This window comes from Pipistrellus kuhlii, unplaced genomic scaffold (genome assembly GCF_014108245.1).
Source record: "Pipistrellus kuhlii isolate mPipKuh1 unplaced genomic scaffold, mPipKuh1.p scaffold_m20_p_1, whole genome shotgun sequence".
NCBI classification, from domain to species: Eukaryota; Metazoa; Chordata; class Mammalia; order Chiroptera; family Vespertilionidae; genus Pipistrellus; species Pipistrellus kuhlii.
In genome coordinates this window covers 58430596-58448093 of record NW_023425404.1, presented here as the reverse complement: position 1 = coordinate 58448093, position 17498 = coordinate 58430596, and the positions used below count along the sequence as shown (strand labels likewise).

Here is a 17498-nt window from a genome sequence, read left to right as displayed (position 1 = left end):
GGCAACTCACTGCTTTGCTGAATCACTCCCATCTTTAGAGAGCTCTTCCTGTACTGAGCCCTAAATCTTTCTCCCATTTTTCCTTTGAACACCTCAAAATGGAGCTATTATCATTTCTATGACAAGTCTTCCACCATTTGAAGGCTTCTCATAACTGTTTCTCACTCTTCTAACTGCCATAGCCTGAGGTATCCATCTGACACCAAGCAGAATCTGGAAGGTCTAGGTGGAAGAAATAAATTCCTTTTGAGGCCACAGGATCTAATTGTTTTCCTATCTCCCTTCCCACAACAAGTGAATCCTTGCATCACCTCTATCCCATGAGTACTTCCAGTTACACAGACACACAAGAGACACACAGAGAGAAGAGGTTCTATTTATTGCTCTTTGGGGAAAGTTATATAGAACATAATTTGGGTAAAATTACATTCTAGTTACAGATTCATAAAACTTTGCTTGAAACCATATTAACTTCCATGACACTATCAAATCCCCTCTCCTCCTCATACACAGCAAAGTACCTTAATCATAGTCTATATAATCCTCTGTTGTTTTTAAATGATTAAAGCAGACATAATACACAATGCGGTTGATATTAAATATCTTGAGAATGACAAATCAATAGAACTACTTTCACTCTTAAGCATTAACTTTTCACTTATAAATGTTCTGCACACACTTTTTTCCCTTTTAGATTTTTTCCTTAAAAGGGCTTGTGAACTATTCATTATTATCCACTATTTGTACACACACATCATAAGTCTTCCAAAATAACCGTTAAAATGATTCTTAATATTGCCTCATAAATGTTAACCTTTAAGGAACATTCAATTTAAAAAAATAAAAGCTCAGGTCTGGACTCTGTAATGCATGTTCAGATGTGTCAAGATCTTATTTCTTGCTGACCTGATAAAAGCCTCCGACAGCATACAATGTGCCCGCCTCTTCTTTGCTCAACTCAAAGGAAGTCAAATAAAGGAGAAAAAAAATGCTTGAAATCACAGTGACCAAAGGATTTGAATTAATAATTACATTAAATAACCATAACTTTTGTTTAACTATTCACATTCCACACAGTGGAAATTATCCTTTCCTCCAGATTTTTCACTTACTTTTAAACTTTGAAGAACTACAATAATAACAACAACAACAAAAACAACTTATAGACTTGCAGGATGTGTGTTTCTCTCATTCAATGCCAAGCACAAAGTGTACATCATAAAATTCATATTTGGTGTTTGGCATTATTTTAATAAGGAAAGATCGAGATTGCAAATAGCTTGCCACTTAAAAAAATTCTACTATAGTAATGAAAAAACATATCAGTACATCATCGGTGACTCCAATACACTATGTAACAGATATGGCACTTTTAATAAATGTTGGGAGACACACCGTACTTGTGCGAGTCTAATATAGGCACAATAAGAAAAGCAGACAGTTCCCTCTTTGGCTAGGCTGTGTTTTTTAGGGCAGTTATGCTGCTGATTATCCCAGTGAAGTTCATTTTGAGGAAATTCTCTTTACTTAAGCCAAATTCAACTTACATGCAAGATGTGGTACAAGCTAGTAAAAGAAGATTGCTGCTGCCAACTTAAGTCATCTCTCTTAATACAACTGCATGCTTCTGGCACAGTTAAAACAAGAGAAATTCAGTGACGCTGGTTCTGAATGTCATTTTTCCTCTTGAGTATGGTTTTATATTTTCAGTTCCTTTCCCTTTCTCGTCCTTTCCCCTACCCTCAAAAACTCCGGCTTAGCAGTTGTGTGCTTAATTAAATCCATTCTGTGGTTTATTGCTGGAGGATGTGAATGATAGAAAGATTTAGGGTAGGGGCATACAGTGTATAAGAAATGCACAAATTCACCTAGCGTAGTAGGATCATCAGTAGTGAGTTTTAAAGTTTTAAAATTAGACCCAACATTTTGGGTGTTCAAAATAACTTCTGCTGCAGAGTATGGTTCTTGTTTAGTTATTAAATGGGAGAACACTGAACCAAAACAACAAAAAATAAAATAAAAACAGCTTTTTTAGTTACAATGAGCCTTCGAATGCTGGAGCCTTGATGGGCAACTGAAACATGAATCTATGGTATTGGTTTCCCAGGTTACACATAACTTGGAGGTAAGGCTGAGATGATACAAGACAAAAAAAAAAAGTGTTAGGGGGTGGGGAACAGTTTACATATAAAACCTCAGGCTTGAAGGAACAGGTTAGACAAACCCCAAATGCAGTAAGGTTCATCCACACCACACTTGGGCCATTACATAAATCTTAAGTATCATAGCTATTGAGAAGTAGCTCAAGTTTAATTTTAATCAGAGGACAGCCTCTACCAGTACACGCTGGAGAGTTACAATGTTCCATGAATCCCACCAATGTGACCATGACAGCTAATGAACCCAAATGCTCGGATTTCTTACCGGGGCTTCCCACTAGGCCCTCACAGGACAAAAGAAGAAGGGGAGATCACGTCCCTCACATCTCCTGCCAGGCATTAAAATACTCCTTAGCCAGAAGCAACCTCCTTTACGTCCTCACTCTCTTCTGCTCTCCAGCTCAAACTTCTCTCAATGACTGCAGCAAAAGATTCTTCAGGCTAGAATGGAGCAGGCCCTACACGTTCTCCTCTGAGCCTGGTTCCTCACTGTCAGGGATATCCAGCAGAGGCAGAGACTTTACAGCCCAGGCTGTGCCTCTCACAAGCATTACCCAGAAGTAGTGAATTGGAAAAGAGGTGATTATAACCAAACAAAGGGAATTAGTGCCTCCTGCTTACGAGGTTTCTATTCTCGTTTGATCCCTACGTGGGGGGTGCTGAGCTACATCTATTTGTCTGCCTGAGAGGCAAAGCAGGAAAGGGCGAAACTCAAAGTGGTCAGTACTCGTATTTTAAAGTTTGGAATTGGGCTCCAACTCATTTCAGCCAATCAGAGTGACAGCCAACGTTAATGATTTTTATTTTCCACAATTTCATTTCTCCCCTGTTCTCTTGGGTTCTATTAACCACCAGGAGAAAACTTGCTGACACAAGGGTCTACTGTGTTTGGGGGCTGGCCTTCCAAGACCCCGCACATCTCCCTGATGAATGTTGCTGGGCCCAAGTGGTCCTTAAGTTCAACCCCTCCCTTCTCTCACTCCTCTGTCCTTCTTGCCCTTGTCCACACCAGCTCCCCTAGAGTCTGAAGGGTCTTCCAAAGATGGGAAACATTTACATCCATGGTCCAGTGAGTTAATTTAGAACCCTTGGCAAATGGGAGATTAGACTGACACAGTCACTGAGATCCTACAAAGGGGTTGACTATGGAAGGGAGGAGGGAGGCAGGAAGCAAGCACAGGTTGAAAAGCCCCTTCCAAGTGTAATACAGCACTAACACAGGTCTCCTGCCCTCAGAGCGGCCTCTTCCATCAACATTCATTCTAAAGGGAGAGTCCCTAAGAGGGCACACAGAAGACAAAGGCAGAACCAGAGCTTGGACCTGCACCTTTGAAGATGCCTGGGGTGGTGTGGGCTTTCTGGGCTGTTCCCTGCGGAAGCAGATTCATTTGGGTGACAGGAAGTGCCCTCCAGCAGAAACTGTTTCCTCTGGTGTCTGCAGGCAGCCACGGCCACCCATGCACACGCATGCACGCAAACTACGCACTCGCAGGTGCCCGTCAGGAGGCAGCTGGTGGTTCTTCTTGTCTCTAGATTTAAGCCAAGTACAAATCAGGTTGCTTTAGGTCTGGCTCTGGGACTGCCTGGGGCTGCATCCCTGGGACAGACGTCCCGGCTTAATCCAAATCGATGGAGATGCAACGGCACTGCTTCACACGTGTCACCCTCTTCTTCTTGGTGGGGGGCTGCAGTTCGGGGCAGTTGAGTGTGACCATCATGGTGGTGAATTTCTTGGGCTTGCAGAAGGAGCAGGACTGGAAGGAGCCTTCCTCCTTCCGGATGTGCCTGGGGATGTAGAAGGAGTTGCACTGGCCGTAGCAGAAGCGGTTGATGATGGTGCGGCTGTTGCAGCCCTCCTCGTGGATGGTCTGCTTGAGCGGCTGGGTTTTGCACCAGTCTCGCTTCAGGTATTTGCGCTCCGTCACATGCAGGGCCTCCTGGCTGGACTCCAGCACCTCCTCCCCAGGCATGGCTGTGCCTCGCCCCTGGCCCCGCCCCCGGTTCCTGGAGCCAGGCTGCTGTGGAGACTGAGTTTGCTCCGAGTCGTTGTGCTGGGCCTTGTCTGGCGGGGGGATGGCACCTTGGGACCCATTCTTTTTCCCTTCAGCAGCTGGCAGTAGGGTCCCCAAGAGGAGAAGCAGGGCTCCCACAGTGTAGGCGGTGCGGATCATGCTAAAGGAAGGAAACACGGAGAGGGGAGACATGAAAAATAGAGACGTTAATTCATTAAAATGTTAATATTGCCATGTGCTGTATCACAACATTTTGGTCAGTGATGGACCGCAGATACAGTGGTCCTGGCCCTTGCCGGTTTGGCTCAGTGGATAGAGCCTTGGCCTGCGGACCAAAGGGTCCCGGGTTAAAGTCCAGTCAAGGGCACATACTTCTGTTGCAGACTCCTCTCTGTCTCGGGCCCTGCTCAGGGTTCCTGCAGGAGGCAACCAATCCATGTGTTTCTCTCATGTCTTTCTCTTTCTCTTCCACTCCCTCTAAAAATCAATGGAAAAGTGTCTTCCGGTGAGGATTAACAAAAGAAACAAACAAAAAGTGGTGCTGTGAGATTATAATGGAGCTAAGAAACTCCTATTGCCTGTGACACGGTAGCCATTGCAGCACAAGGCATTACTCCCATGTTGTAGTGATGCTGGTGTGAACACACCTACCGTGCTGCCAGTCACATATCTGTATAGCACATACAATTATGTACAGTTCATAAATTTTACAGTGATGATAAACGACTATGTTACTAGTTTATGTATTTATTATACCAAATTTTTATTATTTTAGGATGCACTCTTCCTACTTATGAAAAAAGGTTTCTGTAAAACAGCTTCATACATCTAGTGTTTACCACATGTTTTGATGAAACCATTTTCTCTTGTGCTTGATTTAATTCTGTGTTGTTCTCTACAACAACATACTACACAGGCTTGTACCTTAGAAGCAATAGGCTATCCCCTATAGCTTGATGTACAGTAGCCTAGACTGTCTAGGCCCATGAGCTCTATATTGTTGGCTCACAGAGGACATCACCTACTGTACCCCGTGTTAGGCAGGCAGCACATGGAACAGCAGCTAGTATGTCACCAGGCACTTGATAAACATTTAGGTAAAATATTTCACTTACTTTTCACAATATCACTATGAATTGGCACTATTATTCCTTTTACCCTTCTGGCCATCAGGCTGAGAGGTGCCCTGCCCAAGATCACACAGTGACTTAAGTAGAGATCTGAACTCAGCCGGGGCCCTTCTCTTCCCTCGTCGCAGGTACTCCCCGGGGAATTGCTTCCTGGCTTCTGACACCAACTACGTTTGATCTGTATCGTGGTAACTTACCTGTATTCATTCCTAAACTTGACAGTATTTAGTATGTTCCTACTATTTCAATGCCAGATCACCTTGCATCTCTTTGGGAAATGTATCTTGTTTTTCACAAAAATAAGTTAGCTTCACACTCCAGGCAGGTCTCCCAGTCTTTCTCCCTGACTAGCCTCGGTGCTCTCCGAGTTGTGCCCTGGTTGGATGCTTATGATGCTCACCGTTTTCAGGCTTAGGAAGGTGACCGGTGGGGAGACCGGATGGGGGAGGATACTTCACAGGAAGGGCGCTGAACGAAAAGTTGAGACTGAGTTTCTACTGGAATTCCTTGAGCATAAAGTTGCTACCTGAGCTGAGGAAAATCACTTTACTTTTCAATAAATGACTTCATTTAAGCAACGGTATATACCGCATCTCCCCAGACAGGCTATTCAGATAAGTTCTGATGTAAAAGTGAAAACAATTTGAGATTGACGGTACTGCAGACAGAATGAATTACTTTACCACAAAGATCTCGTAATTCACAAAGACTCCTGGACCCTTCACTTATTCTCATTTTTAAACTGAATTCAAATATTCATTATATCATTCTTAACACAAAGATATATTTTTTTTTCCACTTTAAATGATGAAATGTGTCATTCACGTGTGTGTGTGTGTGTGTGTGTCTGTGTGCTTGCGCGCTCACACGCATGTGTAAAATTTAGAAGGCAGAAAATAGGCACAAGAGAACAGATGTGTGCAAATATTTGCATTAATAAATGCCCTAGATGTGTTAAATAGATTGGTGACAATGAATTATTGTTGGTGGGTCTGGATTTAGATAAAGATAAGAGAGGAAAATGGCATATGAACAATGACAAAAAGTTAAATGGGGGGGGAGGGCAGAAGGAAAACTGACAAGAGAATAAAACAGTAAAGCAAGGATGGAGAGAGAGAAAAGTTCATGGAGGAAGGAACGTAAATTGGGAAAAGGAGATTTGTTCTGAGGAAGGGTGTTCGGGAAGGGAGGGCAGACAGAGGAGAAAGAGGAGCAGGAGGAGCATACTTTTAAAAGGAAAGCACAAGAGAGAAGCATCAGAGACTCTGAGGATTCTCCTGGGACAGCTTCTCAAACCTGAACATGCATGTAGTCGCCAGGGGAGGGACGCTGAGAGAGTGCAGGACTGCCTTTTAATGAGCTTTGAGTGGGAAGGCCTACAGCACTTGAGCCACAGCGTACAGAGGGACAGGCATTTTCAGATTCATAGCCTCCTTCCTCAGGCCATCACACTAAATCTGACATGCATCCTGAACTTCCCCTGGCCTGCCCTGCCCTGGACTCAGCATGGTTTTCTGAGCTTAAGGACAAAGATGTGCAGCATCATTTCCCTGCTCTCTTCTGGACACTGGTGTTACCCAAGGTCATCAAGGAAGTGCAATTTAACAGAAACCTTATCACAGCCCCCCAAGGAACTATCAGGCGTCTTCAAACTACGGCCCGCGGGCCACATGTGGCCCGCAGAGGAGTCTGATCCGGCCCGCCAGGTTTTTTGGGCAGTGAGCGCAGCCGAGGTGTTACAGTAGGAATTAGTGGTTCATATAGTCCGGCCCTCCAGCTCTCTGAGGGACCGTGATCTGGCCCCCACTTTAAAAAGTTTGAGGACCCCTGAGCTAGAGCAATCACTTTTCAAAGACAAAGGCAATGTGGACTCTACATTCTCTACGGGACACCCCTGTCAGTAAACACCATGCAACCTGAAGGACCCTGTCAAATTAAGATCATTAGGTATTAAATCTAAAATATCCTTAAGTGACCCGTGGACACAGATAATAGGGTGCTAAAGGCCTGGATCGGGGGCAGGGTGGAGGAGAAACGGGGACATCTGTAATACTTGCAACAATAAAATTTTCTTTTTAATAATAATAATAATTAAATAAATAAAATATCCTTAAATGGCACCATCTTCCCAACATTAGCTTAATACTTTAGGGCGCGTTCAAGTTTGGAGCTGATGATGTGACATTTAGCTCTCTGCTCTGACTGCAGACTCCCTGGCTTTTGTCAGTTTATGTTACAACATCCCTGTTCTTTAAACAGAGCCTTTTTTTTCTTTGCCTCACCACCCAAAAAATTAATTTTCTTGTTTTGTCTTTTTTTAAAAAAAAAAATCACTCACGAGAAAAGTCCAGTTATAAAACAGGGCTGATTTTCTCCAGAGCCCAGGATAGCTGGAGCCAGGACCGTTCAGTCTCCTCCACAAATGCTATAGAGTGAAACTGAAAACGCTTTCACCAGTTTCTGCCATTTATTCAGCTCGGGGACAGGGTCTAAACTAAAACAGTCTCTGCCCATTTCAAAGAGGAGCATATGAGAGAGCCCCGGGCCTACACCCCCTCTGTCCCTCAGCCCTGCAGGATAACGCAGCCCTCCCAGAGCAAGGGCGGCAGAGCCCACATCACAGAGGCCAACTTGAGGCTGACTGGCAATGTATGCTGACTGCAGTATGACGGGTTCACGTCATGAGGCCATCCCTCCCACAAGCATCTGTCTAAAAATGTTTCCCCCCCCCCCCCCCCCCCCCCCCCCCCCGCAGACCAATGTAGGCCCTTCTTTGTACTCGGCTTTTCCTTCTTGGCATTTTCACCTCTGTAATTACGTAAATACCTAAACTGAGAGCCACGAGGGTGTACTCGTCACCTTATCCTCAGCACCTGGCACACAGTAGGTGCTCTTAAAAGAGTGATTATTGCAGACCATGTGGGATTTATAGAGTTTCCATTTCTTTTCATTTTAAAACGCCTTCCCACCTACCAGTGAGCAGTGCAGCCGACTGCAGTCCTCTCATTCTCACCCTCAGTATAGCAAGCTCCTTACAGTCTAGGGAGCTTCTAGATACTTGCCTTCCTCTCTTTAGGAGAACCCCAAATAGCCACTACTTTCTACCTGATCCCCAGCAAAAGGCAATTTTCTAATTGAAGTCATTGTATTCACTACGGCAGAAACCAACAATCAAGCAGTAAACCCCAAATTAGTAAACTGTGGTTTTCAGTTTTAGTTTGGGCAGACTTCCTGTTCCTATGGGAGCATGTGTACCCCATAAGCCAAAGGAATCTAGAATGGCAGGCTGGTGGTTTCTTTTAATAAGAAAAGTAAATTTGCCTCTAAATAAGATTTATTAGATGTGGAAAATATTATGAAATGTTTTGTTTTATTTTTTTCATTTTTAAAAAGCCTATTCTTCAAAGGTCTTCAAGTGCTAATTGCGAGGTTTTTAAGAGTTCTTAAATCTTATTAACTAGCTGTTTGGAGAGGAGTGAAAACCAACTTCTGGAATCTCAACCAACAGAGACCTCTGCTTCTTAGAGAAGAGCAGTGCTCTGAAGGACTGTACGTACTCCACAGGAGTGAGAATGAGGGGATGAGGCAATGAGGACTGGAACCAGGGTTCTGTCTAGTGATTGTGGCCAACCATCCAACTCACTCTCCACCCACTCCCCCACCTCCATTCCCCAGTCCTCCCCCCACCCCACACACATCCCAACCTGGTCCTGATGACTCAGTGAAGGATATAGGACTATTTTGCTCTTGAAATCCCATTTGTATGGCCACCAAATAATTAGCATTAGGATTGTAAATATCCTAGACATGGAGAAAATCAAGAAGATGTAAATTCCTTGAGGACTATTCTTTTTCATATCAATAAGTGAAGTGTCCCATTATCAAAACTCAACCCAAACGCTAGTCCAGATTTAGGTTTCTATGAATTATCACCCATGTGCAACCATGAGTTGCAAACATTTTTTTTTTTTTTGGTAACTTGCATTTAGGAAATGACCCATTCACATCTTTAAATTAAAGCTGTAACTCAGATCCAGACTGCATCATGACACCCACAAAAACCTCCCTTGATTTTCCTTTAAAGACAATATTTTTTAACCTTACCTCAATGTCCCCTTAATGCATTTCTCCTCCAAGTAATGTGATCATATTGTCGTGGTGAGCTTTCCCTACTACTGTTCCCCACCAGCAAGATCCATCCCATCTTTTTTTATTTTTTCCTTTATCACTGTCCTCCCCTCCAATGCACTTGTACCAGAGAATATAGATATTCTCAAATCAGTTTAACCACCTCTGTCCTAAGTGGGACATGATTTATTCCTGTCTTTACAAGACTATGAGCACATAATCTAATTCTGGGGAATAAAAAATGAAAATGCTACATGTTACTATTTCTAATGTTCTTGGTGTCTTTGAAAAAGTTTAGGCTAGCTTTTTCCGCCCTCTTCTTGCTATATTTCTCATTTTAGCTAACCAACCTGCTTATCATCAGTTAAATGGAGTGTTGAGTGGGAATTACTGTGAAGAGACAATGGTCAGCAAGCCAGCTGTCTGTGCCTCGATATCTGATCAATTCCTCCTGGTGAATAAATCTTTAGAAAGAAATTCAACAGGTATGGCATCAAATTATTCTCCCAGCATAAAAAAAAAATATGTATATATAAAATGGAACTGAAAGCAAATGCTCTAAGTGCAGGCCAGATTTTAGAATAATCTACTCCTTTATCTTAGGGTTAAATCTTTGAGAAGGGCAAAGTTTATTTTGATCTCTACTTTTTAAAAAAGTCAACTTTCAGAAATTAAATAGAAAATTTAGGAATATGCTGGGTTGATTTTTCTTTCTTTTAAGTCAAGCTATACCAAGAAGAGTTGGTGGTTGGCAAACTAGTGGACCATAAAGTCTCAACCTGTACATGTTGCAAGTACCATAACTATTACCTCCTGATTTTGAACCTGGTAGTTTCGTATCTCAGGAGCTCTAAGCTCATTGAAAATTTGTGTGTGTGTGTGTGTGTGTGTGTGCGCGCGCGCGCGCGTGAATTTAATGATGTATACAATTCCTTTTTTTAATATATTTTATTGAATTTTCACAAAGAGGAAGAGAGAGGGATAGAGAGTTAGAAACATCGATGAGAGAGAATCATGGATCAGCTGCCTCTTGCACACCCCCTACTGGGGATGTGCCCGCAACCAAGGTACATGCCCTTGACAGGAATCGGAATCGAACCTTGGACCTTTCAGTCTGCAGGTCGATGCTCTATCCACTAAGTCAAACCAGTTTCAACGATTGTATACAATTCTTGCAGTTAACAGGAAATAAGTTTGAAAGGAATAAACATTAAATATTCACTGAGCAGCACTAAGAGAGATAGCTAAGTTAAAGGTTCTGTCTTGTAGTAAAAGATGTTGGTTCCTGTGTGAGTGTGATTTGCTAAATTTTGAGAAAATTTTATCATTTACTTTTCACAACAAAATATGAGATCAATAATATTGTGGGGTTTTGTTTTTTTTTACCAATCAGGGAGGTTAGGAATCTGTCCAAGGTTACAGGGCTCCAAATAGGAGAGTCAAGGTTTGAGTCCAATTCTATCTAGCGCTCATCCCTGTTCTGTGGGCACCCACCACAGTATTTAACAAAGGACATATGGACTTGTTTCTCATGCAATAACGTTTGAAAAATACCCTAAACTCAAATGATTCTCTCTTTTGTAACTTCATGTTCGCTGTGAAGGAAATTTCTTGTCCCAGGAATTACTGTTGCGCTTGGCATTTCTAAGAGCATATGTTAAAAGGAAGGAAAATTCCTTGCAGATGTATGACATGGGCTGGTACCTTCACCTTCCACTGCTTGGGCTGACTGGTTCTTCACTCTCTGTTCTAGGACATGCTCCACAGCTTTGCCCTTGACAAGCATTTCTTGGATTGCTATCACTTTTAATACTGAAACATTGAGACTGGGGAAGATAAGGCAGGCAGGCAGTTCTCATTCAGAGATGTGGGGACTTCATAAGTTTCTATACTTCCCTGTGTGAGCACTCACCTCCTACAGACTGTCCGCCAACGTAAATTTCCTATAGATCATGAGTTGCCAAAGCATCTCACTCAAAATGGACTTTAAAGAAAATAAGGAATCTGTGAAATTATACTAAGTTTATGAAAGACTTTCATTTCTAAATGACCCGGGGGGTTAAACACACATACACACAGAGCAACTACAGATCTAAAGAACCCTTAAATAATTAGTGAACCATTGGAAAGTGCAATTTATCCAGCGATAGTAATCAAATGACTTACTGTTGTAGATTTGGGTGTGCCAGGGAGGAGATGATAATCTGTAGTTTTCTTAAGATCTCCCCCTCATTGCTTTGAAAAATCCACCCCTTCAAGTTACTATGCCCCCTCCCCCTCCAGAAAAAGAAAGAGAAAGAGAAGGGGGAGCTGGAAAGCCCTGGGGAGAAAGAAGACTCCTCACCCCGGGACGGGGTTATCTTAACCTCTTCTCCGCTATTTATTTAACTTGTGTGTACAGCCAGAGGGAGGCCACTGCGCTGGGGTCCGGGGGACAGTTTAAATCCCTGATGACCCACTTAACACAATAGATTATTTTAATCGACGCTTGTCCTGGCACCATCTCGAAAGGGGAACATAAACAGACCCGTACACCGCTGGGATCTGCTCTTTCCAGCAGGAGATCCAATTACCGACCCATGGTCGCCTCTCTGCCCTCGTTCCATTTCTTAAAAAAGATATTAACCCCTAACTTCGAAGCTATATTTCTGTCTAAAAGAGACTGGCAGGAGGCGGCAACCGGGTCCGACCGGGAGACCATCCAGGCCAGCTCCGAACGCACAGGAAGGATGCGATCGCAGGGCCTCGCTCACCTCACGCTTGTCCCCCACCATGCCCGGGACCGTCACTAAAGGAGGCGCAGAGGAACGCCAGGCAGGGGCGCCCCCAAGGCAAAGCTGGGGTTTGAAGACAATGCCATGCCGGAGTGGGGGCGCGCCTGTCCTCCCCAAACCTAAAGCCTACAATGAACTCTGGCTGATGCGGTGACAGCTCATCAGCCCCGCAGCCCCTGGCCTCACTCCCCGGGCTGCAGGGGGGGTCCATGGGTGAGCGAGGGGTGCGAGAAGTCGAGAGGCTCCCTGGGCTTCTGAGCCAGAGACCAGCCTCCGCCACCCGTCCCGCATGGTCCGTCCGCGGCGAGGCGCGGCGAGGCGAGGCGGGGGCCTCCAAAACACAAACCCAGGGGCACCCGCGGACGAGGGACCCGGCGCGTGGTCGCCGCCAGGCGCCTGCAGGTCAGAGGTTCCTGGAGATGCGCAAGGGACGGAAAGGAGCCTACAACGAGGAACCGAGGCACGAAACGTACGTGGGCACGAGTGCGCAGCCGGCACGTGGGCGTGTGAGCCCCCAATGACGCGCTGAGTCCGCACCCGGACCACGTATCCCGACTCCTGCGCGAATCCATCGCTGGTTCTCCTGCTCCTCCAGCCCAGGACCGGCTCATCCTGGGTTCTCAGGCGGGTGCCCCAGACCTGGAGTAGCCCGGCTCCCCGCCTCAAAAACGTGAACCCTCTCCGTTTCACTGGCCCCGCGGACTGCTGCCAAGCGGCAGGTCCCCGCTGCTCCCCGCGGGCCCTCTGCTCCCGCACTCCGGCCGCAGGGAGCTCCGCGTCCTCGCAGTGCGGGCGCCCCGGGGGAGCGTCGGCTGGGCCCCTGGAGACGGGAACGGGACCCGCTCTCGCTCGGGGTCGCCTTTTTCCCGGCCTTTCCCCGCAGACCGCGCCAGGGGAGGTCTAGCAGCCAAGGCCTGGGGCAGGGAAAACCCCGCGACGGCGTTTCCAGGTTCACCCCGGGGGACAGCAGGGCCGCAGCCTATCGCACGGAGGGCTGCCGCGCGTCCACCCGGAGCGGGGCGCGGGAGTGGCTTTGGAAACCCCTGTGCGCGCAGACACGCACCCTCCACCCAACACTCCCCCCCCCCCCCCCACACACACACACACACACACGCGCGCGCGCACACCCGGCCCGGCGCCTCGAAGCTCACCTGTCAGCGCGGCGAGCGGGCGCGGCCGGCGCTCTGAACGCGGGGCGCGGGGTGCAGCCGCGGCCCGAGCCACCGGGCTGGGCGCGGGGTCGGCAGGACGGAGAGGGGCGCTCTCGCCGCACGCTGGGTGCCCGGTCCGCGGAGGGCGCACCGAGTGCGGGCCATCGCGCCGGCTCCCGTTTAAATGCCGACGGCCGAGCGCGGCGCCCGGGGGCCGCGCCTCTCCATTGGCCAGGCGCCGCCGCCGCCGCCGGGGACCCGCCGTCCGCCCCCTTTCCCGGGGCTGCCCCCGCCCCCGCACCCCTCCTGCTCCCCGCGGGGTCCCCTCTCCGCCCCCCTCGCCTCTTTGTCTGCTTCCCCCGCCCGGGCCGGCCGGGAGAGGTCACCCCAGGGAACCGCGCCTGGAATGCACAGCAAATCACATTTTCCGCTCCCGGTGGAGGGGGAAGCGCGGGAGGAAATCCCCCCGGCTCCCGGCCCCTCGCTCCCTCTCCGCCCCGGGCCCGCCTCTGCTCTCCCCAGCTCCGCCGCCGGCGTCCGCCCCGCGACGGGCTAGGGCGCGGAGGTGGCACTGCAGAGAGCGAGGTCTCCGAGGGACCGGGACAGGGGCGACTCCTTCCCCGCGGAGGGGACGGGCGTGCGGGGCGCTCAGGTGGAGCGGTCGCGCGGCTCCGCCCGAGGCCCCCAACTTCGAGGGCTCTGACCCCGGCGCCCCCCGTTAACCCCGGCGGGCTCGTCGCTGCCTGCAGGAGCCAGTCGTCAAAGGGACCCGTCCTCTCCTCGCCGCCGCGGGCTCTTCCAGCTCAGAAGCTGGCGGCCTGGGCTGTGAGTGTGCAGAAAGGAATAACGGGGGAGATGGGAGAATAAGCCTAAGTTCTTCACTCCCCAGCGGTTTTCAAAAGGGAGACAGTCTCTAGGAGAGGGGGTTTTGTGTGGCATGTGAAAGATGGAATAAACCAGGAGAATAAACCGTCAGACAAGGGAACTACTTCCCCGAAATTTAAGGCAAGACTTATGTATGTGAAAAGCCCGAGGCCACAGTCTGTATGCATTACCGAGAACCCGATGGATATGGGCGAACACATACCAACAGCATGTCTTTTTTTTCCGAAAGATGAGCGAGCACTTTCGTTTATTCTTTTAGCTTGAAAACTGGTTCTTAAAAGAGGCCGTGAGTTTTGTGTGTGTGTGTGTGTGTGTGTGTGTGTGTGTGTGTAAGTCATAGCCCGTGTAAAAACCAACCCGGCTGGCTGCGAGGCCTGTCTGCAGACCGCCTCCCTCAGACAGGTTAGATTGGGGGGATGGAGGGAAGTTTGTTATAGAAGGAAATTTGAGGGTTTCTGCACTGACTAAAGCAAAATAAACAAAACAATGAAACCCATCAAAAGGTACTTATGAAACCGTGGTGATTTAAGTACTTGGCTAAGAAAACAAAACAAAACCTCCAAACAACATGATTTCCCCCCCCCCTCCCCCCCTTTGGGCAGGCGGCGGGCAGGCAGCGTGGGATGGGGGACAACACACAGTGAACACCTACTAGATACTGGAAGTCAATTTTTCAAAATAAGTGAAACAAGAAGGAAATCTGCATTAATTCCGTATCTAGAGACTCTTCCATCCTTTGAATGTTTTGTTCGTGCAAAGGGCAGTTTCTCCCCCATGAACTCAGTGCTACACTTTTAAATGTTTTCGATAATTTTTTGTTGTTAAATCATCTCACGAGCCACAATTTGTAGTTGCCTGCAGGATGTGAACGTTCAACAGGACTTCACGACTTTCCCTGGTGGGGATGGCCGCAGAAGAGGTAGGGAGTCAGAAATACACAAAATACTTAGGCAATTAACAGTTCCGCCAAGCCCACCAACAAGCTGTCCGCTCACTGTGTAAACTATCCGTTCAAAGACCTCTTTATTTTGCAAATTCAGCAACTCTTTCTAATCTAAGAATTAATGCTTTAGTCACTTTCCCCTCCAAGACTCATATAAGCCACCCCAAATAAAAATACTTACCTGCTGAATTGGAAGAAATTGCTGTGGAGCCCTGAATCAGTGGCTGATGTGTATCTCAATCGTTTATTACTCTCTATCAAGTAGATGTTGATCATCACGCTGACCCCTCTCCAGCAGACTTCTCAGAGCACACTGTTTACAATGGAAACATTCTGATCCCCCACCCCACCCCCATCCCATTTCACTGCATCAGTTTTCTTTTCTTTTTCTTTTCTTTTTAAATATATTTTATTGATTTTTTACAGAGAGGAAGGGAGAGGGAATAGAGAGCTAGAAATGTCAATGAGAGAGAAACATCAACCAGCTGCCTCCTGCACACCCCCTACTGGGGATGTGCCCGCAACCAATGTATCGATACATGCCCTTGACCATACATGCCCTTGACCAGAATCGAACCCGGGACCTTTCAGTCCGCAGACGGACGCTCTACCACTGAGCCAAACAGGCTTCGGCAACTGCATCAGTTTTCTTCAGTGCCACTGACCTCTCTCTGCCACTAGAATAGAAGCTTCATGAGGGCGGAGATTTGTCTGTTTTGGTTATTCTGATTGCACGATGCACACAGAATGCAGCGTATCTAACACAGAATTAAGATTCTGAAAGTAGCTGTGGATTGGGGACGTTCAGCACACACCCACGAATTGGAGTCATCAACTGCACCTGGATGCTGAGGACGTAGCCGTCAGGAATGTGACCAACACAGGCCTTCACCTCACAGTTTATAGTCTAGTGTGTTTGTAAATATTTATTTCAGTATCCAAGTTTTTTTGCCTCATATTTGTGTTGCCACAGCTCTCAACCAGTCAATGCAAACCATTATCCAATCAGGATGAAGGCAAAAGAGTAAAAATTCTTTAGCCTTCTTTTATATACATATACACATGCATATAAATATATTAATTGATTTCAGAGAGGAAGGGAGAGGCAGAGAGAGACAGAAACGTCAATGATGAGAGAGAACCATCCTGCATATCCCCTACTGGGGATCGAGCCTACAGTCAGGGCATGTGTCCCTAACCAGAATCGAACCTGGAACCCTTCAGTCCACAGACCTACACTCTATCCACTGAGGCAAACTGGCCAGGGCTTCAGCCCTCTTTAATTTCATAATTGAAACCAGTTCTCAGTAAGAGGGGAAAGAAATAGCATGACTCCATGTAGTCGAAGTTAACATTTTAAATATGAGACCTAAACAATGATCAATAAATGATAAATTGCACTTACAGAAACTAGTGTTAAATTACTTTAGGGCTGTTGTGAGATATGTATATCCTGCTCAGCTATTGGTTTGTAAAAGGAAAGTACATTTTTCCTGCTTGCTCACCTCTTTGTAGAATGTGTCTTCATCCAGTTCCCAAGATGCTAAGATGGAACTACTCTCCGGATTTGGAGAAGAACCTCGAAGGCCTTTTAGGGAAGTTTTTGCTGAGAAATGCAAAAGCTGTGTGTGTGTGTGGCCGTTCAACCTAATTGCAGAGGCTATGTATGCCATCTTGGAGTGTTTTTTTGTTTTGTTTTTTTTGTTTTTTCCCTTTAAGCACTATATTTTTATTTCCTCCTAGACTTATTGAGGTATAATTGACAAAAAATGTATATATTTAAGATGTACAACATGGTGATTTGATATACCTATACATTATGAAAGGATTACCACCATCAAGGTAATTAACACAACCATTACCTCACACAGATCCTCTCTTTTTGTGTATGGTGAGAACACTTGAGATCTACTCTCTTAGCAAATTTTAATACCACACTCTACTATGAACTATAACCAGTAGAGCATGTCTGTTTTTATATCAGCACCATGTTGTTTTGACTAATACGGTCTTGTACTATAGTTTGATATCAGGTAGAGTGATTACTCCAATATTGTTCTTCTTTATCAGGATTGCTGTTGCTTTCAGGGGCTTTGGTGGTTCCATCTAATTTTTTTAAATAGTTGGTCTAGTTCTGTGTAATACACAATTGGTATCTTGATAGGAGTTGTAGTGAAATCTAGATTGCTTTCGGTGGTATGGAGTTTTTAATTATGTTAATTCTTCCTATCTGTGAACATGGTATATGCTTCCACCTATTTGTATCTTCCTCAATTTCTTTTTTCAGTGTCCTATAATTTTCCAAGTATAGGTCTC

General features: G+C 46.3%; 1 protein-coding gene across 1 annotated transcript; it reads right to left on the bottom strand.

Moving 5' to 3' along the window:
- Positions 1-360: 360 nt before the first annotated feature.
- Positions 361-13580, bottom strand: GREM1 (gremlin 1, DAN family BMP antagonist). The gene is made up of 2 exons (XM_036446877.2): positions 13355-13580; positions 361-4331 (listed from the first exon to the last, which is right to left on the bottom strand). Exon 2 carries the CDS (start codon positions 4328-4330, stop codon positions 3776-3778), a length of 555 nt encoding a protein of 184 aa, XP_036302770.1. The 5' UTR covers position 4331; positions 13355-13580; the 3' UTR covers positions 361-3775.
- Between the last annotated feature and the right edge of the window lie 3918 nt (positions 13581-17498).

Bases quoted from the DNA above. Each gene is read 5' to 3' on its own strand.
- GREM1 (XM_036446877.2), bottom strand. From the start codon at position 4,330: ATGATCCGCACCGCCTACACTGTGGGAGCCCTGCTTCTCCTCTTGGGG.